This window comes from Boleophthalmus pectinirostris, unplaced genomic scaffold (assembly GCF_026225935.1).
Source record: "Boleophthalmus pectinirostris isolate CB_2022bp ecotype Guang Dong unplaced genomic scaffold, ASM2622593v1 HiC_scaffold_8, whole genome shotgun sequence".
Taxonomy (NCBI): Eukaryota; Metazoa; Chordata; class Actinopteri; order Gobiiformes; family Gobiidae; genus Boleophthalmus; species Boleophthalmus pectinirostris.
Window position 1 is genome coordinate 25,631,418 of NW_026571515.1, and position 25,247 is coordinate 25,656,664.

Genomic DNA, 25,247 nt, shown 5'->3' on the forward strand with positions numbered 1-25,247 from the left:
AGAGCAGATATGAATCTATGAGTTTTTCATTTTGGCTTGGCAAAAAACTGCAAATGTGTTACCAAACACTGGTGAAAGAAGGGGTTGTAGATAGCAAAAAAAAAAATCATGCATACACATTTCACTTTGATTAATTTCCTTTTAGGCGTGGGAGGTTCCACGCAAGTTGTGGGCATTCCTGTCTAGAAACACCAACTGAACAGGAAACCAATATAAAGTACATTATAGTACAGTAACAGACACTGCCCCAAACAATAGTAATACCAATACCGGTGCCTGCACATTATCAATCATTATCACGCCTTTTAACATACTCCTTTTCTTTCTTAGACTGAAACCACAAATTCATTAGGTTTTCTTTGGACTTTCATGTTTTCACAAAGTGAAATGGACACACTCCTAAAATGTCAGCTCTAGACACACAGTCAGCTGGACACACGGCCTCACACCTGTTCTCCTTCAGTAATGATACAGGGAAAATACACAGCGTGGATGCAGTGCAGACAGACACAGGCGAGTAAGAACAAAAACAAATGATCTATTATAAGTATACAAATGATCTCATGCATCATCCCCACAAAAGTGGTCATGGCAGTTGCATGTATGCATAGTGGCAGAGTTTGACTAATGCTGCAGTGAAAACAGCACCCACCCATCCTCCCTGGCCCTCTCCTCTTTTACTATTCCCCACCCCTGAGCCTTGCCATTTCTGTCCCACACACCTCTTCTTGCCAAATGTTGTCAGAAACATGTGGCCACTTACACAGAATATACAGGTGGGCTTGTGTGGGTCTCTAGTCCTGGCTTAGATGCCTAGGCCCTCTGCTTCTCATAACACTGAGCCCCATGGCAACGCTCGAGCCATTCCGTCAGTCCATAACACAGGCGTAACAGAACTGTTCTATTCACACGCCTCACACATGGCTTCCAACTGACATTCTGCTATATGGCCTACACTATGCACACTAAGCATACATGTGCAACTGTATATGGCATGCTACTCGCTATGCCAAAATCCATGCTCTGTGACATAGAAGGGCATCATGGTCACATCCATACAAGACCTGCCAAAGGCCCACACTTCTTTACAAAGTCAAAAGTGCCTGTCAGGCAGAGAACTGGTATCAGTAAACAGCTACAAAAGCAGCAGCCAGACATGGGTATTAGAGTGGGCAGTCACAATACCCCTGTGACCATCATGCTATTGTGCAAGGACTAACAAAAGTCCACTTTTTCTAATCTACAAGTGCTGAAAGTTGTTGCCAGCTTTTGTCAATGCTGGTGCCTATAGACATTCTTTCTCATAACATTTGTTAACTAAAAGGCAGGCAGAAAGAGGATAAAGTGCTTTTGAGGTGTCACATTCTCAGTCCACATGGCTGTTTTATTTACAGCCGTGCGACTGACGCTGCTGAAGGGCTATAAACTGTTATTAGAGCAGACGTGGATTCTAGCACAGGCCTGAGGAATCCCAACCAGCACCGTGCATGACTTTGACACAGCTGTATGGCCTCTCAATGCCAGCTATATACACTTGTACATAAACATTTAATACAATGACATATATGAGTTTACTTAATCCAGAAGCCACACACCAAACACCAGGGTTAGTTCTATGCTGTATAGAGGCCTTTTTTTTTTATTTAAAGGCCAAAGCCTAGAGCTTCAGTTTTGTTTTGTTTCATTTTCAAAAGAACATTCACAAAATTAGTGGCAATTTGATATAGAGCTCACCTTTATTAGCGAGTATAGTTATTTTCAGAATTGCTTACAAGGATCTAATGAGCGATCAGGATCCACACCATAACAAAAAACAGCTTTCAATTATGTCATTCCCACTGGACTTTGATCTTGATTCAATTTCCTTTGAATAATAGCAAGGGGTCATTGAGCTATTTGGCATAATTGTTTTCAGAGACTTGTTTTTTTTTCACTTTCAGTCATATCATTTTCTACTCAGCAGCCTTGGACCAGCTGACAGCTCAATACGTTTTAACTTCCAACATATTTCACTGGACATTATCTCAACAGAATCAAATTGGCTGACGTAAATGTAACAACATTGACAAGTCCTTATTACAACTACTTGGATAAGAGTCCTATTACACTCTCACATGCTGCCACCCTAAATTATATATCTTTTTTCAGCACTGCCCCCTGAGGCATTTTAATCTTTTAATTGAATCTTTTGTAATTATAATGAAATAAGTGCTGACCTCCATCAGAAGGACAAAAAATTGGGGGCAAGAGCGTGCCAGCAGTGACAGAAGAGCTATTCTTTCACAGAGGATTCTTCTGTGAAATATTCTCATTTCAATTAGCTGTGTAATTCACATCACTGTGGCGCATTAGGACAAACAAAGAGGAGTGTGGTAGGGTCAGTCTTTTTCAGCACTGTCACAGCCACACCTCTAAATGTGAATGTTTATCACAGAGAATCACAATTACAAGTCAAACTTTGGTCCAAAAAGATAAAGGTAGAGACATGTTTAGTGAGAAAAACCCACTTCCCCTTGTTCTGACCCTGGCGATCTACTAAGTGTAATTGCCTCATTTTTCTAAGCAAATGAACATTGACTGAGAGGGGATGGCTCTGGATGGGTTCTCTCAGATGGCTTCTCTAGCAGTTGACTAATTCAGTTCTCATTGACATATGACTAAATCAGTGTCCATTATCCGTACATATGGGGCAGCTCAGATGTAGTATCAGCTCTGTGGCATAAGGCACTTAAGAGCATTACACAAGCCGGACTGGTGGAAGAGCTCTCTCTTTCAGTGTGCTGACAAGGCTGCCACACATGGTGTAGATCTGACATTGGCCAGGCCGTAGCCTCTCACTAACCTCTGACATTGAGGTCTCCCACTGGTGAACAAAAAACAGGAAAACTGACCACATACTTTTAAGTCCTGCGATTGTCCCTGGATAATGGCCAACAGCGGTGACACTTATCACCACACCAAATTTACTGCAAGGACAATAGGATATGCTCATTTACTGCCCTTTGAGGAATAAACATTTTCTTCTCACAGAACATAAACATTTTTAACATTAACATGCTTATGCATGCAATTTTTAGAACAATCCAGTTTTGGGCCAAGTAACTCTCTTTACAAACCAAGACAATATTATGGTCACACAGATCCCTCTGTTCTGCAGCTGAGCCAGCTTAATGAGATATCAGACTCAAACATCAATTCATCAGGCACATTGATGAGGACAATGAGGGGCAACTGCTTCACTAAAGAAGGCATTATGGTGCCTGTGTGGGATAAGGCAGCCTTGTTTACAAAGGTTATTGGGCAGAGGCAGTTTGAAACAGTACACCACATCAAGTTTCTCTGCTATGCTACACTCAGCTCTCCTGCCCTCAGGGCAGCTCTTTGGACTTTTTCTATCTCTTTGATTTTCTGAGACAGAGCCAGAAGAAAAATATACTTGTAGAGACTGCTGTGCTGATTTTAAATGTGCATATGTGTGTGTGTGTGTGTTTGAATGGGTTAAAAGGCAGGCCATAGAGGCCTGATTGATTAAATAAACAAATCTCATCTTGTTATCATCAGGACTCCCTGAGCTGAGCAGAGCAGGCTGGGCTGGCTATAGTCCCCCCTGGCCTCGGTCTGCACTGACAGGGCATCCGTCTTCATTAAAGCTTAGCCAGTGTGCATGACAGCCACTGAAACGCTGGTGTCTTCACGATTAATGAAGATAGATGACTCCCACCAAAAGGCAGGATAAAGGAACAAAAAGCATGAGGATGAATAAACAGAAAAATACTAAAACATTACAAGGAAATATAGAAAGGTCCCACAAACAAGAACAGCCTGGAGCTTTTATCTGTTCCCTGCCCTGGTGTTGTTTCTTGGATAATTTTTTCCACTGTGTTATCTGGCTTGGGTCTGTTCACACATCTCCCTCCACAGCCCACCACCCCCCACCACTTTTCCACTCTCACATGTCCTCTCACAGAGCAGCAGCCCCTGGAAGTCAATGGAAGTAGAGCAGAGTTTTCAATGTCCATGGACAGGTCTGTTGTTTGGTCCTGTCTAAAGTCAGCAGCGGAAAGAGGGAGTTGAAAAATGAAGCAAGAAAGAGAAGAAAGCCGGACAGGCCATCCCAGAGCTTTCTAAAGACAACATGCATTCCACATTTCTAATTTATTCAACCCTTTATACGTCAATAATTCATGCACTTATTAATTCATGCCTCAGGAGGAATATCATTATCCACCAGTGTAAACAAATCTATGGTCTAAGATGACTGCGAAAGGCTATGTGAAAGCTTAACATTTATATTTTTAAACAAGCCCTAATACTACTGTCAAATAAAAAAATCTGAATGAAGGATTAGATAAGCATGACAAATCCAATGTGTCAGGCGTTTTCTCTTCCTGTTACTAACCCATTCATTTCCTCTTTGGTTCCTGTATGTTTTACTATACAACACCAAGGTCAAAGCTAAAGTGTTTTAGACAGTCAGTGAAACTTGACTCTACGAACTCAAACATGAGGGCTCTCAGAAACACACAGTGCATATCATATCATAGCAGAGAGATTCTTTCAGATGGCTGAGCAGCTCAAACTGGCTGTGGGCTGTGAGGGGCGGTGGGCAGGGGGAGAGGAGACTGTCTGTCCCAAGCCTTTCCTGTGTGGCCCCTGACAACACCCCCTCGGCCCGAGCCCTGAGGGGTAAACAAACCAGCGCTGGGTGTAGAGAGAGAATGAGAGAGAGAGAGAGATGGACCATGTCACGTGAAATACAAATAGGATGCCACTTACACTGAACGCTGGCACTGCCTGTCCAAGCAAAAGGGTCCAGCCCCGTGAAGAAGGGACTTGCCTTCCGCAGCATACATGCACCTCGGCTGGTGACATCATACAGCTGACGGGGGCCCATTCCCAGAGCCTCCATGCAGTCGAACATGGCACCCCCCACCCTTAAGAGAAAGCCCTATGAGATTTCAGTTCTGTCTGTGCTGCCCCGCTTCCTGTTCTCACGTTACTCTCTCACACACTAACAACAACACTTCCAGCACCACTGCCGTACAATCCTTTCGATTCACTTATCTCACTGTCACTTTCTGCCTCCCTGCCGATGCTGCCGGAGTTCCCCTATCAGCTGGATGAAAGCAGGTCTTCTTCGTGCCTCACTGCGATGAGCTGAATGTGACTCTCCACTCTCCCCCTGCTCCTGGGTTAGCTGCTCCCAGTCTGCTGTAACAGACCTAAATAACAGCCTCTCACAGCACTCACAGAGTCCCAGACACAGCGGAGCAAACCAACTGCTTCAACGTGACGACACATGAGGGGGCGGAGCAAGGCAGAGAATGCCAGAGGGGAGGGGCCAGGACAGAGGGAGAGGGAGGGAGGGGGTTGGCCCACAGAATCTGCACTGAACTGGTTGGTGGACAAACTTTATCCCTATTCTTTGTCTCTGCTGTTGCTGCTTTGTGTTTTATGTCAATATCAAATTCAAGTACAAAACAATGTGGTCTCCCATAGAAAGATCTGTTCTGTGTCTTTAGATGGCTCCTCCCAAGTTCCCCTGAAGTAAACAGAGAGCACCCTCCCCTTCTTTTCCTGAGCCCCGTTTCTAATCATAACCATATTAAAGTCCAGACACAGGCAAGCTGAGAGTATGCAAGTGTGAGAAAGAAATCTGAGGGATATTGTTTAGCAGTTCTATCCACAATCCACATGCCATTCCTCTTACTGTTGCTGGATGTAATTTAAAATAATGATGAATGAGAGGTGGCCTGCTCAGACAGTGCTCATAGTACATTTACCCATCACGTAACTGGTCTATTTGCTCTTTTATTTTGAAGCTAACTTAAATCAAAACATGTGTCTTCATAATCTTCGTAATTTCTACATACTGTAAGGTTAGCTGCATTTGGTTGACGTTCCAGTAACATCACATCTCACAATAATATTAAAAGGCAATTTTGTGCCTTTAATTGATATATTACCTTCATGGATGTGTGTACAAAAAGGCACCAACATTGTAGCTAAATACATATTTTCACAGTACTACAGAAAATTCATCCTGAGGAGGAGTGCCTTCACAGTGACTGTAAATTATCAGAAATCAATAGGCAATCTAAAAGGCCTGTCACTGGCCCTAACTGTTGCTCTGCAGACAGATAGACCCTGGTCAGAACTGAGTAAAGCATGTGATAGAGGAGGAGATAAATGATAACAGAATAAATTTCTATAGGTCCAAGGCATTCATCTCCCCCTGTCAGATGGCCACAAGTGGTACGACCCAGCAGGCAAAAAAGACACCATTTCCTGTCAATCTGTGCTGCTGGCTATGCTCTCCATAAACACACAGCATGGCCCCATGATGAACACTTCACCCTTTTCCTGTCTGGTGAAAGAAACCATGCTATGCAATGTGGTCCCATTCTCAACCATTTTGATTAAAATGTTTATTGACCCAAAGGCTTTCAGTTGAGTTCAGAGTGTGTTTATTTTCTTAAGCTGGTGCACATGTGGGGATCATACTTCTCACATATACAAAGGAACTCATTTAACGGCTCTTTTATGTGTTTCTCCATCCAGCTGTCTTGTCATTAAGTAGACATTTTATGACACAAAGTATGGACAGGCTAAGGGCCAAACAGGGATTTGTAAAGATGATTTCTTAGACACTACAATGCTATTGAAAATGTTTTGATTAACTCTCTGGGACTGAAACAAACCACACGCATTCTCACACTCATCATTCATCTCCTTTATGTCTCTTATTATTTCAGCCATTTTGGAAACTGAGAGCAGCTAATCCCTCATGTCTAAATGTACTTTGTGACATAATGTGTTGCTCACGGGTAAAAACATAAACAAATGATACAACATTACACCAGTTTTAGAAGATTTATGAGGTCAATATGCACCATACTGGGTTTTGATGCTGGAGACTTGAATTACACTAAAACAGGCTCTCGGCGTATGGCACTCAGCGCAGAGAGACAAGCAGGACTTCAGAGGGTTCACAGACAGAGTTTAGACATCTAATCTACACATACTCCATACTGCTGCTGACCCAGACCCAGTGCCCCCCTGCTCCCCCACCCCTTCCTTCCCTGGCCACAGAGGTTGAACTCTAGAAGAAACCCCCACTGGGCCACTAACTTTCCCCCCAAACTTATCCTGCCCGCCCTTCTCTGGCTCACAAGTCTCTCCATCTAATTCTTTTTTCTCCCTCTGTTTCTGCAAATACTCTCCCCATTTCATCAAGTTCCCCTTGGTCATTTTTTCCTGACTGCATGATTTGTTTAAGTTGACAAAGTTCTCTGTTTTTGTTTCTAGTTTTGGACATGTTTCATTTTCAGTGGCTGCCAACTCACTCTCTTTGTGCAACTGTGGCCTTTTTGTCTTAATGGCTTTTTTTTTTTTTTTTTTTTACATTTCGAGAAATCCATAAAACACTGTACACCTTTGTGGACCCGGAGATAAAAAGAACCTAATAAAGTTGGACTGAATACTCTATATGGGCAGGGGGAGACTTTACTACTGTCTGACACTATGATGCTGATTATAGATAAGACATATACAACACATTGTTGCCACTTCCTCTGTATATAGTCATTCAGGTTCTAGCCGGCTAGTCAACAACGCAGTAGAGTGTGAAGCAATAAAACCAGCTTGTTTTAAAATGCCTATGTGCTAAACTCAGCATGGTGATTTTAAAAGGAATGTCAGGCTTTTCCATAGCCGCTGAGAGCATATGTGCAGTGTGTGGACGTGCCGAAACAGATTGCCAGTGATGATAGAGACACTGAACACCAGCTCACAGCTCCGGCAAACTACACACAGACTCAGGTTACACTCGGACCTCACTCAAAGAAACCAAAGCATGGTATTTGTCACTCCCTAATGACTCTGAGAGGCTTTTTATGAAATGAAATTGTGCCATTGTACATTGGAAGTGTACAAACAAATGGTAGTGTTCTTTGTCGCCTCTAGTTTTACATGTGTTCTTTGAGCAGACATGTAATCTGAGTCACTTATCTGGCTTTCTCACAATATATCTACTCAAACTGCTGAAGAGACACTCAAAGGAGACCCTTGGAGAAGGAGTCCAGACTTAATCAGAGGCAGCCACACTGGTTCAGACACTAGTCCCTCTGAAAGACTGAAAGAGCTACTTTTCACTACATTATCAGACTTGGCCATCTATCAGAAACTTTTCCCTGCTTCCCTCTTCTCTGTCATGACATTTTGCTACTCATGTAGTTGGGAGGAAAAAGGATCTTTTAGTAGCTCGGCCAAAAGTACCATCATATTCCCAGAGGCCCGTGCGGTGCTGTTTGCCCTCCCACACCTTCCGACGGCCCAACCCCACCACTCGCCATAGTACACTCTTAGCTTTGCACGTGTCCTCAGCGGCATAGACCCCTCCTATTTTTAGTAGTAGCTTCTTTATCTTCATCTGTCATCATGTCAATGCTGTTATACATTTTGTGGCCTCTCCTTGAAATCTGTGCTCACTATCTTGGCACACATGCACACACACATGTTGGGTTTTGATGCTTCTTGAGTATTTAAAAACATATCTAAAATCTAATACTGAAAGATTTACATCATGGGGACCTGATTTTGTCCCGATAAGAAAGGCAGGTCACTATGATGTGAACGTGCATTCACATTTTAGTCTCCAAAATGTGATAAATACCAGCTCGCCAGAATATAGTCTGACACAAGCATGCACACACTAGATACAAGTTTCAGCAGTTTTCAGTACTTAAGGCAAATTGGCTCAAAGTTCCTCAAAAGGGATAACAAGAGGAAATCCAAGGTGAAAGTGGAGATGAAAAGAGAAACGATGAGCTAAGAATGTTTGGATAGATATCAAAAGAGAAATCAATATTCTGTGTTGCTATTTGATTGCCACCACTTAATATATCACAATAATGAAATCATTCAAACATTCTGAACAAACAACAATTTTAAACTTCAGTTATGGCTGCAAAGTAGAACCAAAACTACAATTTGAGTACTATAAGTAAATCACAAAGGCCACAATTTCTGGAAAATTATGGAATATTATGTCCTCTGCAAATGACAAAATATGTGGCCATATCCCAGTCTCTTAACTAGTAATTAAAATAAAATACTCTTAATTTGATTACTATACTTAATAATCACAATTAGACATGTTTAAATAGTTGTTCAAATAGCTGTTCTCACTCAGTATTACTATTCAAAAAATAGCTACAGGAAAATCACTGTCAAAAAATAGATAAAAATGCCAGAGCTGTCATCTTCAGGCTAATTATCAGCTATGAGAAGATTGAAGCATGGATATCACAACTTTGCATTAAAGCCAAAAAGGCTCCTGTTAAATATGCCTGGCTGCACTACTTTGATTACACATCAACACAAACAAATGAACAAGGCCAAGGATTGCAAATGTGTTATAGATTACCGCAATATGTACATTGTGAACTAATAAAACATAAAATATCATATAGGGAAATATAAAAATAAAGTATTTGTCTATTTGACATTCCTTTAATTTCTGCTTTTTGAATGCAGAAAATGGCGGTGTTCTGCATCTGCCTCCCAGGGCCAAGAGGACCTCCTCAAATGTGTGTGTGTTCTTGAGAATGCTGAGACTGTTTTTAATTATGTCACTTCATCTGAGTTTCTGATGGAACATTCTGGTCCTTTTCATGCACTACTTGAAATGCTGTGCAACAATGAAATGTGCTCAATGCAAAAATGCAATATCTAAGCTAAGGTGCTCTGTTGATAACATTCAGAATGATGCCATAATAATGACGTGGAATAGCTGGCCAGTAAAGACCAAGGAGATTTTGATCCAGGCCATGTGGTCTGGAAGGAAATGACCTACTAGCTTTTGAAAACAGCCCTGTGGCTGGCTGCGGGGCCAGGGCTCCGGCCCTCATTGGTGAAAGCTTACAGAGGTGTTTCAGGGCTCAGTGGTGATGTTATCACATAGTAAGTGGCCTTAATGGGCTTCCAACTGTTTGTTTGAAGGACTCCTATAATGAGTGGGATCAACTGATAACTGGCTCACTATACACTGCAGAGCCGTCAGACCCTGTAATAGATGAACATACTCCATTAAAAAACACAGATTAGACGTTGCAGTGTAATGCATACTGAAATGCTTAGTGAGATGTGTTCATGCTTGATTCACATGTAAGGAAGTCACTTCAGGGCTTTTGCAGGCTCTCTTCATCCACTATAAAACTATCTATGTGGGTGTGCACACGGTCCACTTTTGTCAGCCTTCCTCAACTGACTCTTCCCACTCCTGTGCAAAACAGGTATTTCCAAAGACAGTTTGGTGCCAGAACAGAGTGCCACCGTGGGAGGTGCTTCAACCTGTCGGCACACCACACACCCAACAAAGGCAGATACCACACACATAAAATAAATGCTGTGCTCTTTATGTGGAAGGTTTTTCTATCGGGCAGACCGACAGACAGCATTACCAACAATAAGCAGGCTTCCAGCTTTTAGGGAGAACAAGTACATGAAGTAGAAATAGCCAGACTTATGGGGACGTCTAAAACAATGCCTTTTGTCTTTTTTGCAATCCTTTTTAAGAAAGGGGGAGAAAGCTGTGGTCAGTAAAATGTCTCATAACATTCCATGTCTTAGGAAGCCCTATAAATATTTTACCAGCATATAGCAGGTGATGTTTTTAAACTCTGGAGTCTTTTACAAAATACAGGCATGGTTTTAAGCTAAGTTAGCACTGCTGATAAATGTAATAGAAACAAATAACTGAATTAGTTCTATATGTTACCATTCAAATACATATTGTTTATTTATTGCAAGTCTGCTGAGACACCTTTTCAGAATGTCAATTTCGCTCCATTAAGTCAAGTCAAGACTAATTGTTACAGTGATCCCAACTTAAACTTTGACCCGAGCCTGGTTTAATCTCCTACACTGCAGTGCTTTGAGTGTGCGCTCTTAACCCTGTGAGCGATACCTCTACCAGAGTGGATGTGTTGCTACAAGTCAGCATTAAGGAGGTAGAGCTGCATGTGGTTGCCTGCATCTCAGTTTGATAGTTGTTTTCTTTCTTTTAACTTGTGCCAGCCATCAAAACAACACGAATTGGGCTGTCAGGGCTGGGAGACTTAATTCCACACTGATCACTTGTTTCTTGTTTTTTCAACAAGAGAAGTTACAGAGAAGACAGTGGAAAGAATATGTCTATAGTTTCTTGTGTGTGTTTTCCTGACTGGGTGTGTTCTTGGATTCCACCACAGTAGGACATCACCCCCAGGTGCTCTGTCTGCCGTGCTCTGGTTCTGTGGAAATACCTTGAGGATTAGGTGGGCAGCGGTGGTGAGGAGAGGGGGAGGTGAGGTAGTGATTGACGGCTGAAAAGCTGAAGAGGTGCTCAGGCATGCTGCAATGGTAGAGGAACAAGAAGACACACACACACAAACACACACATATATATGTAGAAAGGGGGGCTCTACACTCAGCTGTTGCCACCCACACCCATTAGTACCCCCCACCCACTACCATTGTAGCGCTGCACCCAGATAGGATTTCAAATAACTCCTGCTTACCTTTACCTCAAACAAGAAGTGCCCATTTTTTTCCCCCTAACCCCATTTCATTTGCAAATCAGACACATTCCTGACCTAAAATACTGATACAAATTAGAACACAGCAGGTATATGTAATATATGTTTCCAGTCTTTGGTTCGTCTAGATTTTGACCGAAAAACACTCAAGATTGTTAACAATCTCCTCTTTGTACTCCATCCTTCATAGATCATACCCCTAAAATGTGCACAAGAGTACAACAGTGCCCCCTGTGGCAAAAGTTGAATCTACATTGCTACCACTTCTGGAAAGCACATCTGGTAAGTGGTCTTCTATCTTGACAGTAGTTTACCTCACATGACCAAAGCTGTAGGACACTCTGAAAACTTTTAAAATGACCCCTTTTTAAATTAAATAGAATATTTGTAACACTTCCGCACACTATTTGTTTATACTCAAAGCACTCGTCACCTAACGCTGAAAGAATGCTGTTTTGTCTCTAATTGCAGACTTGTGGGTTTGCCTACTATACAAAGACGTGAGAGGTTTCATTGCAGGGAGATACATTCACACACCAGTGAGGCAAAGCCAGGACCTGTGGTCATAATAACCACACCATCTAGAAAGGTCCATAAGGAAACCACAGCAGCACAGTAATCACTGTATTGATGAAAGTGGATTTTTTTCCATGCTGTTTCTTTTGCGGATTTGCTCTACCATTTATCTTATATCACAAACAGATCCTACGGTTTTCTGTTTCCACAAAATTACACATAATGAAGTGCAATTTTAGCTTTAGTTTCTCTATATGGTGAGCGTCTAATTGGTCTGATGATGTAGGTATGAGCCTATGTGCAGTTAGAGCTGAAATGGAAAACGGCTTATGAGCGGAAAGGAAAACTTGGGATAATGAAAATTACTCACAGAGAGCTGCCATCTCTTTGGGCAGGTCAGCACCAAAGCGCCCAAATAGGCTGCTGTTGGCGAGCAGGTCAAAGTGAGAGCTTCTCATGGAGTTGAAGGCAAAGGGGTAAACAGCAGGTGGGAAGCTGGTCATGTGACCCACCTGCTGCTCCCGGTTGGTGGCCATGACAAGCAGACACCCAGATGTCCAGAGCAGGCCGCTGGGTAAGGCCAAACAGCGTAATCAAAGTGTCCGGCAAATGAATATGATCTTGTACTTTCTTCTTGTATGGAAACTGGATACAGGACGATGAAGGAGTCTGCAGCTCAGAGGACTAGGTGCACCCACGGCAAACGTTTCTGAGGGAAGAAAGGAAATGGTGTAATAAGTTTACAAATAAAACAAAATAATTTTATTCTATTGTGGCATAAAGACATTATGGACAGTTAATTATTCAAATACATTTCTCTTTAGTAAGTGAATGATGCAAGGTTAGCTAGAGTATTAGGTGATATGTGCAAACAGCAGTTACAGAAAAGGTAACAGAAGATGTGAGCGTAAAAAATTGTGAGAGGAAAACTACAACTGGGCAAATAAAAAGAAAGTAAGAAAGACATTTGGAAAAACTTATAAAGGGGAAGAGCTGTTTGGAGTGAGGGAGGGCAGAAGGGAGAGTGAAAGAGAGAGAGCTCTTGTTCTTGCAGTTTTGAAGAGTTTCCAGACTTCTACAGTGATTCCAGGCTATGCCATATGATTTAAATCACCAGAACTCTACTATAAAGAGCTTCTCTGTTCCTGCTGCCAGCCTAGCACAGCAGCCTGCCCCTCTCTTTTCCCCAGGACCAGAGGCCCAGACATGGGGTTCGGAGCAGGGGAGTGTGGAGGGTAGGGGGTAGGGAAAATGAGATCCACTGATTGCTAACTGCTGCTGTCACTTCCAACTATCTTCTCTCAGGGTCGGACTCCATCCCACAGAGTCATTTTGGCTGGAGCCTCCTGCCGGCAGGCCATGAGTTTGACTCTCAGTGGGCACAGACAGGGAAGGACAAGGCTGTACTTATGTCCTGAATGCCCCACAGTTGACTGTTAATACAGGAAAGGGAAAAACCTGGCATTTTAATTTTTCTGCTTTTAATGTGATTTTTGGGGGGTATGAACTTGGTTTTAAATGTGGCTTTGAAGAAGAACATCCAAATAAATTTGTTTCTTAATCAGAAAATTTTGGTAATGCATTTGGAAAAAAGCTGAACTGTAAAGCTGCTGTACAAAGCAATAAAAACAACAACTATGGAACATCTGACAAGGTCTGGGCACAGGGGGGCACTAAAAGGTGGCAATATGCCCAGGAACCAGCAAGAGCTTCAAGATGCAAATGCATAAGCACATGCCTGCAATCAATGTTTAAAAAAAACAAGCCATAGCAGGCGCTAACACACACACACACCTCTCACCCTTTGCCTGAGCAGAGCACTGGCTCCCTCCCTCTTTCTGGCTCTTTCTCTTTCAACAGAGCCAGTTAATTACACCCTACTGCTGCAGGCAGCTTCAAACCACCACTAATTTAGAGTTCCATTACAGTAAACTGTTCCACATGTGCATCCAGAGCCCAGGCAGGCTCGGGTGGCCACGTTTCAGGAAGGAGCTGCCGCCGATAGGCACCCACCCCCATCCTGCCAACATGGCTCTACTGCCATCGTACTTCTAATGCGTTTGTCCGATCACTTTATTTTATTATTGTGTGTTTTTCCATCTCTGACGCACCCCGCACCAATTAGCTATAATCATGTCCATGCTCAATTCTTTCCTCCAGCCCCCACCATCCCCATCCTTCCACTGCTTATACAACTCGTACCATGACCCAGTGCAGTGATACCATTGTGCGTCTACCACACTAAAACATCAGTAAAATTTCACAGTGGGTCTAATGGGAGAGAAGGTACAGACTGGAAAAACAAAGCTTCAAGCCGACTCGTAATGTACGTCTATGTATGTTAAAAACATACCCATTTGGCTATCTGCCTCATGAACTTATGGCAGCTCCCATATATATATATATATATATATATATATATATATATATATATATATATATATATATATATATATATATATATATATATATATATACACATATATATATATATATGTGTGTGTGGTTTTTATTCTCAAATTGGTTCTATTTGTAGACTTTTTAATTAGACTGAAAAAAATGCTGCAACATACTTTTAAGACTGAATGCTGTATAAAAAAACATAAAAGAGAACCAGCTATACAACCCAATAACCTCACTCTCCCAAACACAATAATGAATTAATAAAAGAGTTGGCGCCAGTGATTTTTAATGAGTCACATCAGCCCGGCAGCTTTTTACACAGCCATTTGTGTTTTATGTCAGGTCCTGTGGTAGGCTGCTTGGCCAGCCTGTCTGGGGCTATAAGGGGATAAGGGGAATTTGGAGTGACCTCATCCCCCTGTTAGCCTGGGCCAAATGGGCATGAAGGCCTCCGCACTTCCCCTGAGCCTGGGGGGCACACAGGAGGCAGAAGCATGCATCCACGCTGAGGCACGCAGCACCACAGCCAGCTATGGGTGGCTCAGGTCTGTGTGGGACTTTCCATCATTGCCTAAGAGGTGTAGTACTGTAAATGTCCTCTTTGTAAATAGTAGTGTTTAACTCATTAGACACACTCAGGATAATGTTGATTTTATCAAAAGATAATCCCATTAGGAGGTTGAAATGAAATCAATCAAGCTTGTGATTTGAACGTAAGAAAAATAATGAGATATGCTCCAGGAGAATTACACTGTACCATTAATTGAGGAGTTTGCATTAGAGCAGCCAACACTAGTCAGAGATGCCTGTTTCCTCAGATTTGGTGTCTGTCAAACAACGGATATTAAACCCTGTGTGAACAAATGTATTTCTTGTTGGCTTTGTCAGAGTACTGTCCCTGGGGTCCTACACACATATAGTCTGAACTGAGCGTGATTGACAGGTAGATAGACCAATCAGAGAAACACATGGTTTTGTTAAGGTCAAAACAAACATGGCAGCTTAATTAAAGAAGGACAAGGCAAGAGAAGTTACAGAAATCAACCTGAAAGATACAAGAATATCTTAGGATATTAAAGAGCAAATGTCTTCCTCAACTGAGATACAAGTTACATGCATCTGTAACTGGATCTGCAAAAACTTGTCAGAAAAATAATTTGCTATAAGTCTAGTTCCTTTCAAACATAAAGTAAGAAGGACTGGCTCATCAGTGTCAGAATAACAAAAGGTGGCAATTATTTGTGTCATGGAAGGGCCCCACAAACAACAAGATATCATGTCTTTTTTATGGAGAGACAATGTGCTAGCGCTAAAGATAAGATCTCTGAAAACATGTTCTGAAATACATGGGATTCTTGTGCTAGTTTAGCAGTCCATATTTCAATATTCTCTTAAATATTATTGCCACTGAATGTGCAAATCTCCAAAATAATTTAAACAATTCTATTATATTTTTTGTTGCAGCTCTAATAAATTTTTACATTCACAGTCTATAAATCAGTGAATTGTGCAATGTATTGAGCTGGAGAAGTTAGGTAATATATGTGTATGTTTTAAGTGTCTACAGAGAGAAGGGATGGGAGATATTGACAAAAAATATCCCAGTAACAATAATTCAACCATATAGTGAATGGAATTACCTACAAAAAATCTGACATATCAACTTATACCATTATTTTAAATTTATAACATTTTTTTTTCCTTTCTCTTTTTGCAACATTTGGAGTATTTTTTTTATAATATACAATATATCCAATATTCAAATTTTCCAAACAACATTTACAACCATACACGCATCTTGGCTACCTCTAACAGAGAGTCGTTATTTGTAATCATGGTTGCAATGCTGACATAAACTGGCCATTTCTTTATTCTGTCAGGCAAATTTTAACTGAAACATAATAACATACTAACTGACAATCTCTTTGTTAAGAGGCAGCAATATTATGAAAACAATACTCTAAACACATTACTATCTGACGTAAAGCTGACAGAAACCAATCTTTCAACCAGTGTCTCGTTAATGGCTCTGTAAGAGACACCTAGTGACAGACAGCCCTGTGTTTCTAAACACCCTGCATTCCTTCACTGGAGAACTTGTTTGACATCTGCCTGCTCCTGGCATCACACAAACACACATTTGCTTACAGCCACAATGCAAAGTACCAAGGCTTTGGAATCTCATTGTGACTAATTGTGGGTTTTCAGTATATGGACTAGGGTTGTCACGATACTAACCTTTCAAACTCATTCTCAATACTGAGGAACGGGCTTGACACATTTTCAAAAGTGTTTATGTAGATTATACTTAAACTAAGTAGTGTCTAGTTTTGGTATTGATTAGTATCTGCTTTTCAATACTTTTTACCCTAATACCTTAGAATGAACAAAGTGTTATATTTGTATAATTGTTGTAACTGGGTTCCACATACAAAAGGGTATAGATGGGAATATTATGGAAAGTCAGAGAGAGGCATAAAACACTCAGTGGCTGAGTGAAGTCATTCTGACAGTTGGCTGTTTCCATGATGTGGTGGGGCCCTTTGGTGAGTTTAACAGGAGGCTCCTGCCAACAGGAAAACACAGCACAACAGGAAAAGCCAAGACGAGAACTGGAATTTTAGAAAAAAATAAAAGTAAAAATTGAAATGCTCCAGATATGAAGGTAAATTGACAATGATGATTTCAAAAGCATGTCTAATCTTCAGCTCAAACACAAAACGATAATAATAGATAGACTTCACCACTACAACTGCAAACCTTGGAACTCACAGCAACAAAGAGAAACAAGTTAGGATAACTTCTACAAGCATTATAAATCCAGCTTTGTGCCTGAACATCTTAAAATGTGAGCTTCAAGGCAGGCACAAAAATGCAAATCCTCACTATTAAAGCAGCACACCTGCAAAAATACACATAGGAAATGGTGAGCAGATAGTTTCCTGCTTAATTATAGAGTGGTGGAAGAGCGCCCCTCGATCCTCTGAAAACACCTGTCTAACCCCTCCCTTCACTGCCTCTTAATTGCAATAGAAATTCCAAAAGAGACAGGTAACAACAACTCCCAGATTTACTGTGTGCAGTGACGAGTAACAAAGACAGACTGTTAGCAGATTTTGCAATACAAAGGCGTGTTGTCTCTAATTCCCTTAAATCCCTGTTTTTTCCTACAGCATGTGTGTCATAGAAAAAGCATACATTTTAATTCTATGTTATTTATTCCTCCCAAATTCAAATGTTACAATTAATTTAACTTATCCACATAACTGAAAATATGACATTGTATAAATAATAATAATAATAATAATAATAATAATAATATTATTAATTTTTATGCAAGCTATCCCTGAAAATATAACTGTTATTGATAGCATCTTCCTAAAAACAATTAACCTAATGGATAATCATCTTGAATTGTTATGGCAGATGACAAGGAGTTTAGTCAGCCATCTCCAACATATCCCTTATGTTTTATTTCTGTTGTATTCAATCAAAGTGTCCTCAGTTTTAACACTTTAGTTGTGTCCACAGGGAAGAGCTAACTGTGGACAGCAGGTGCAGAAGTGAGACCGTCCAGCTGCAGCCGTCATAGGCACACAGGCTATAAACCAAAGGATAGGAAAGCAGAGACAGCGAACACGCAACCACTGACAACATATTATGATATCAAATGTCTCATCTCAATTTCACATCATATCATACAATCCAATGCTCTCTAATACACACTGCTGCTGGAACAAGTGGAACCTGTTAACCTAGCGCATATGCCAGCCTTAATAAATTATCTTCTGACATTACTAACGACATATGCGTAAGCGTCTTCAAACTGCCCAGAGTTACAGACACACCTCATACTCCAAGAATTAGCTTTGCACTGTTTAAGAAAAGTAAAAAAATAAAACAATGCTACTCTTTTCCAAGTCTCCACATGTTGCCTATCAAAAACAGGCCAAGGACTGGTGACGGCTCCATGCTTTGTGTGCATAGTAACACACACATTTGGTAGTAATAAAGAGCTCCACAGGCCCAGGCCCCCACTTGCTAATAAGCACATATGTTCGCGCACACAAGGCAGGCACACACATGCTAAAGTATGTTTTCATATAAACTCACTGTCATTCACACTCCTAAGAACAACAAACAAGAAACAGTTGTGTCCAAATACTGGCAATGAATCTAAACTAAAATTACATTGCCATCACATTTTTCCAAAAGCTATCTTCTGAAAGTTAATGGAACAAAAAATGGTTAAACTAAAAAAAACAAGTTATCAAATGACTTACCAGCACAACTTTTGATGTTTAGTACCACTGATGAGGACAAGCCCAGGACATAGAGGAGAATCTGTGAATGTTCATCAATGTCCTACTGACAGCAGCAGACAGAGTAGCAGCACTGAGCCTCTTTCTTTCCCTCAGTCCCCATCTCACTCCTCCTCCACTTCTATAGCTCCTCAGATCACTCCCTAAACATAGCCGTACGTACACCCACTCACTCTCTCACTCACTAAGAAATAATTATACTCTCTGATTCATAAAGCCTTCCCATGTCACGTGACCCAACACTTCAAATATACAGCACATTTTTTCAAAAGCCACAAACTGCCTGGAGGGAAGAAAAGGCCTGAGAGCTTATGTTTCTGTTTTTAATTCTCTCTTCCCTCTTTGTCTCTCAGTTGAAGTCTTTTTGCTTTACTTGATCATCTTTATTTAAGAGTCAGCTCATCCTGCAGCTTGTTCAGGACCAAACACAAAAAAGTTTATGTTATTTTATGACTTCCCCCAATATAAAAAGATGTCTATATTATACCATTGTGGTTCAGAACAGATTTGGGTATAAACATCAGAAAAATAGTTTGACATGGCCAACTATGTCAGAATAGATTGACTTTATCATATATGTTATAGGATAATAAAACAAAACAGAAGGGCATATTTTTGTCTTTCTCTGCTCTCTTGTATGTGGTAAATACAATCATAGTTATATTTGTGATCAATTCAAATGCCATTTTCACAACATAAAAATGCTATTATAGTGCACATTTTGAAATTAAACAACAACTATCAACAATAATTCAAATGTCCCACCAACCGTATGTCCCTAAACCTGCTCATTGTTGTAAAACTGATGTCACCTTGTTGTGGTAGAAGTGAGATGGCACACGCCACAGCAGCAGTGACAGGTCTGGGTGTGCCCCTGAAAATGCCCCCTTCCCTTCCCCCCACTCTCCCCATATGAGATCATATATTTCAAATGTGTGTTTATGTGTTTGTGGTTCTGGGTGTGTGCCCTGTTTTCTAAATGCTATGTTTCTCATGATGTTTTGGTTATGAGGAACAGCTCAAACCTCAGCTCTGGGCGGAGAGGACACACCTAAACGGGCACCTCAACGGGCATTTGTATCTCCACTGGTAAAGTAACTGCTAATGTGGCAACTAATGTAGATTTGGTACCACTCTAGTCCTGCTTTATTTACAGTTACAGTTTTAATGTAGTAATTACGCAAGTGTGAATGCACTCTAAGTTACATTTAAACATGACAGATAAAACAGACTATATTTAACACATGCACTCTAGTGTATATACAGGAGCTTGATATATGCTTTGAAAATTCATAAGTCAATGCAAAATATCTCAGAAAGATCATTGCCAAAGTTGCGTACAATCAAAACATGATGCATTTGTTGAAGGTATGACACAAGCCGGTGATGTATTTGTAACATATTTCCATACAAAAATCTCTAAGTCATTTGAGAGAGAAAAGAACTCAAGTTGTATTTTTCACACTGAAATCTTATTTTCATCCAGGAAGCAAATACCTAAGGCACACTGTACTACAACACACGCCACTTGATCCTTATCTGGTTTACATTTGATTTATGAGTTGGTTACGAGGCTACTAAAGCTAATATGGATATGTTAGCTGTGTACATAGCAGTACTAAATCAGCAGCTGAGTAACCTGAACAAGAAAATAAATACAGCCACGAGACAGACCAAAAACAAACTCTACTGTACTACTACATCTAAGACTGTAAAAACAGTATGGGCTTAAGTAGTATCTTGGTGATTGGAGTAGTAGTCAAGGTCAAGCTCAAGTGTATTTATAAAGCACATTTATAAACACCCATCAATGCCCCAAAGTGCTATACAAGATCAATTATTGCATAGATAATTCATAATAAATATACATGTAATAAACAATTAGCATATATACAACTGTAGCTTAAATATTTAAAAAATAAAGTAAAAACAGTAAGCAAAAATCAGATTGTAGTATGGGGTGAACAGAAGAATTGTAAACAGTAAACTTCAATGTAATTTTTTTTTGATTTTTTAATGCTGTCTGTGCACCATGAGACAAGACCAGGGAAGGCCTTAGGTGTATGGATGTGTAGGTTAGGTCCATGCCGTGCGCTTTATTAAATGACTGAGTGAGCATATACAGAGGGTTTCAATGATGACAGTGAGCTGGTGTGAGTGTGTGTATACGGAGGGTTTATGTTTAGACCTCAGACGCTTCCTCTCCAGTGCACATACAGGCTGCTTTTGTGAATGTACTGTATGTGTGTCTGTGTAAAGGATTGGTGAATGTAAGTGTGTGCGTAGGCAGTAGCAGCAAGGGGTCAGAGGTTACTAGTGTTTGTGTTTCAGTGTCAGTGAAGTGTGCTTCAGTCAAGATTTATGATCATTGTGTCTGGGAGGCTGCAGAGCTGGGGATAATGAAGATAGATCAGGGTGCTATCTCTCTCTCTCTGGGCACCACTGGAAACATGGCCCTTGGCCCCTGCCGCTTTCGTATCATTAACTTCAGCCGTGACATCATAACGCACTGGCCTCACATCCATCCTGACACTGTGTTCTGACAAAGCATAGGCTTTTCCTCTCAGGAGGAACCTATCCAACACACAGGCGTACACTGTGCTTAGCTTCTCTGGGTTTATGAACATATGAAATATTCATGGAAACATTGTACTGTGTCGTGCGTTCCCAGTTTGAATTTTGCATTCATAAAGTTATGGAGAATCAAACCCTGAGGCTATGTGAGGATGAACAGAAGGGGTCAGAACAGAAGCAGAAGCTTTATGAGAAGAATGGTAGCAAGCAAATATAATGCACATTTACATTCTGCGATGTAAATAATTTAAAGTCTTAACTCATAAGCCAGGGATAGCAGAACTGGAAAAAGCATGGCTGTCAATCAATATGACCACTTGAACCATCATCATCATCCTTAAAAAAAAAAAAAAAAAAAAAACTCTAACTAAACTAAAAATTGTTTCCTTTCATGCAGAAATGGAATCATCTACCACAGGAAATAAAGTATACTCTTGTAGCCTCAAAAAACAAATTCAAAATGCATTATTATTATTATAAACAGGTGTATGAATCCATGTAGATTTGAATATGTCATTAACATGTAGATGTAATGTGTTATTGTATTTATAAGTGAGACAAACAGCAAGGTTTCTTTTGTTGATGTAGAAGTCTTTTTTGTTTGAATGACCATAAATTATCAACATTTACTCATAATTGTATTCTGAAATTTTACTATGACCCCAAGAAAAGTAGTGGTAGTTCACGCAGCACACTGTAGCTGCTTATGGGGATTTAAATAAACAATAAACATCAGCATTATTCACTAGTCTGAACTGGGACTGAGCCAGCAGCCTTTTGGTTGTGAGTTTGTCAGCCTATACAGATTTTCCTATCACAGAAAAGCAAAACAGTTATATCAGCATTGATAGACTGGGTATTCAAGTTTGCTTTAGAAATATCTCATGTTTGTGTTATTGGGTCTGTCTATTTTAAAAAATCTATATCACTAACATTTTAGTGATATAGATTTACACATTTTAATAGTTTTGTTGCCGACTAACTTCTAATGCTTAATTACATAGTAACACATGGATGAGTGTGACAAAGGAAAAATTATCCTACAGGCAAACATAAAATAACTGAAAGTTAAAGGAAAAAAAATATTTGATGCAGTTGAAATAAAGAGCTGGGGCAGAGATTGAGGTGAGAAAGAGTGCACAGTGGTGGTGCCTGTGGCAGCAGGTTGTAATTAGAAACAAGATGCCTATAATGAGATCACTAATTCCACACGTTCAGATTGATGTCATGTGAGTTTGGGGCTGTATGAAGCGAGGCAGGGGACACAGGCCAGCACGTACACACACACACGCGCGCACACATGCACACACATGCATGCACACAAGCCAGTCACATACAAGTCACATAAATATACACTCGCTGGCACTCTCGGAGTTACAGAGTTTAACACACATCCTGAGAAATGAAGGAGCTCATTCATCACGCCTGGCAAACTGCACTCATTTAGGGTCCAACAGCCTTCAACCAAAAACATACACACAGGAATACTACGCACACAAACTTGAAGTAATGGGGAAATGTATGTGATAGGGACCAAACTGCTTTAACTACCATGTATCCTCAAACAAAAACAAATAAGAACCAGGCTTGAAATGGAATGAAAAAGACAAAAGATCAATCTAATCCAAGTTGAAATGACCAAAAGTAGTAACGTGCATTATTGGGGTGTATGCGTTTAGAAGAGGTTGTATATGCCAGTACGTGTGTTCTGCCAGCTCTCCAACATGTGTGTCCAATGAAAGGTGAACAGCTCTCCTGTCTATACTTTCCCCCAAAAATCAGCCATGATGTCACTGTGAACCCATCCTGAACCCGCCTCTGTCAAATAGCATTACTTCTTCTCTTCCCCTTCATTTTTTGCTCCTTTCCTTGCCATAGAGCCTCATCAAGTTATCTAAAAAATGTATTAAATCATCATTAAATCAATTTTTAACATTGAAAACATTTTAACACTTATGTCACTTAAATAAATCGTATTACTAAAAGTGCACTTCTTATTAGTCTTCTTATTGATTTTTGAGGGCCACCAACTAATATCTGCAGTGATCACTGATATGGATGTTGATTTTTCACAAGAAGGAACACACAAAGTTAAGATAATCAAAGTTGGGATTGGCAGAAGTAGACTTGTTTGATTTTGAAAGGACAGTAAGAGTATAAATGCCTAAGAAGTACTGCTGACAGAGGAAAATGCCAACATGTTTTGATCATCATAAACTTTGCTTAAGCTGTGGTTTACAAAAAAAAAGTCAAAAGCGTAAAAAGCCAAAATGATGAGGAATAAGGGAGAATGCAAATGAAAGAGGGGAGAGGGAAAATGGAGAGGGGTGGTGGGGGCAGCAAGAAGGCAGCCAGAGAGCCACATATGGAAGTGATTCTGTAATTACTGCAAATCTGTGAGCTCAAAAGGAAAGGTCTTCTTTTCCATGCCTCCATCCCTGCTTATAAAACTGCCCTTGTGAGAAAGCTGGACACCACGTTCTCCATATGAAAAAATATAGACCTAGTTTTTTGTTTGCTTTAGCAATTTTGGCAAGCTTACTGCATAAATATTGCATAGAGGGTATGTTTGGTAAGATCTGAAATGTGACTCCAGAATATAGAAAAAATGTTGACGCTAATCCAACACACGTTTACTGCTGGGAACTTTGCTCATTTGCTTTGCTGCGTTAATGCCCCGTAATTTGTGACGCTCACTCAAAGCACTGACAGGCTCTCATCACACACAGCCTACACCTAAGGAATAACATGCGCATAAAGCAGACATTCAACAAGGTGTAGGGGAGGGGGTATGGGATCATAAGTGACTGTCTATGATGAAGACCGTCTTTGAGCCTTGGGCAACGCGGCGCAGTGCAGGTGTGTGGGTTGGCAGACACTTCAGTTGTGCTCCGTCCCCAAAAGTTGAAGCAGCCTATAATTATCTCGTGCCCTGCCGTAACGTGTTCGCATCACGTACAAAGCGTGAGTATTGTTGTAATACACTCGAAAGAACTGACGCAACTTCAGTCACTTATTTATGACAAGAGGTGATTTATGAAAAGTGGAGTTCTTACCTCTGCTCTTTTCGCCCGCCGAGAGTGTTTCGGCTCGCCACACGAGCGCATTCCCCGCACAACTTTCAAACGTAAATAGTAGATTGTGAGCGCACGTAAAGCGAAGTTTGCTGTGAACAAGACAAAGCAAAGTTACAAGCCACACCTCACCATCACATAATGTTCCCTTTGAGAATCGTGTCGTTTATATTTACGCGTCAGCGATCATAACAGTCATTTGTCAGCTTACCTTCGTGTGTTGCCAATCCGTCACTGTGTCCCAGCAGCTCAGGGGCGTAGAAGGGAGCTTCCAGGCCAGAACATTTCTGACAATCTGGCTCCCCCTAGCGAGGCAATAGGAGGAAGTTACTCAGAGTGGGTTAATGCTACGATGCTTTTCTTAACTAAATTCAAAACAGTGGCTACAGTTACACGCCTAAATCTGATTAGGTAGCCTATTAGGCCTATCTTATTTCTGGACCTTATTTCTGGAAGTTTATGCCTACTTGAATGACATGCAAACCCCCAAATCCGATGTGAATAATCAAAGGGATCATACTCAGAAAGAAAAAGATGTCTTTTTAAATAATATTTGAGGCCTACTTTTTATTTGATTATTCGAGGCAAATATAAACTTGATATATTTCATAATAAGTCGCCAATAAAGTTAAAGGCACATGGTAACCACTAGAGGGCGCTTGGCGCTTGTTCAAGGCTGAAAAAGGCAATTGAATTAGGCTGTATTTCTATGGCCAAGTAGTCTTGGGAAAATCGTATTTTCTTTCTAGCGGTTTTGTTGTTGTCGTTTTCTGCTTGCT

General features: G+C 40.7%; 1 protein-coding gene across 3 annotated transcripts in view; it reads right to left on the reverse strand.

The window, feature by feature from the left end:
* Positions 1-24,727, reverse strand: part of rarga (retinoic acid receptor gamma a) — a 36,876-nt gene extending 12,149 nt beyond the window's left edge. The window contains exons 1-3 of one of the 3 annotated variants that reach the window (XM_020929864.2): positions 24,680-24,727; positions 24,451-24,560; positions 12,466-12,804 (exon numbers count right to left, since the gene is read on the reverse strand). In XM_020929864.2, coding sequence (XP_020785523.1) covers positions 12,466-12,631 — 166 coding nt within the window. In that variant the 5' untranslated portion in view covers positions 12,632-12,804; positions 24,451-24,560; positions 24,680-24,727. Of the gene's footprint in view, positions 1-4,776; positions 5,274-12,465; positions 12,805-18,781; positions 18,801-24,450; positions 24,561-24,679 lie in introns of those variants that run through there. The other 2 variants (XM_020929865.2, XM_020929866.2) reach the window with 2 other exon arrangements.
* Positions 24,728-25,247: the final 520 nt, after the last annotated feature.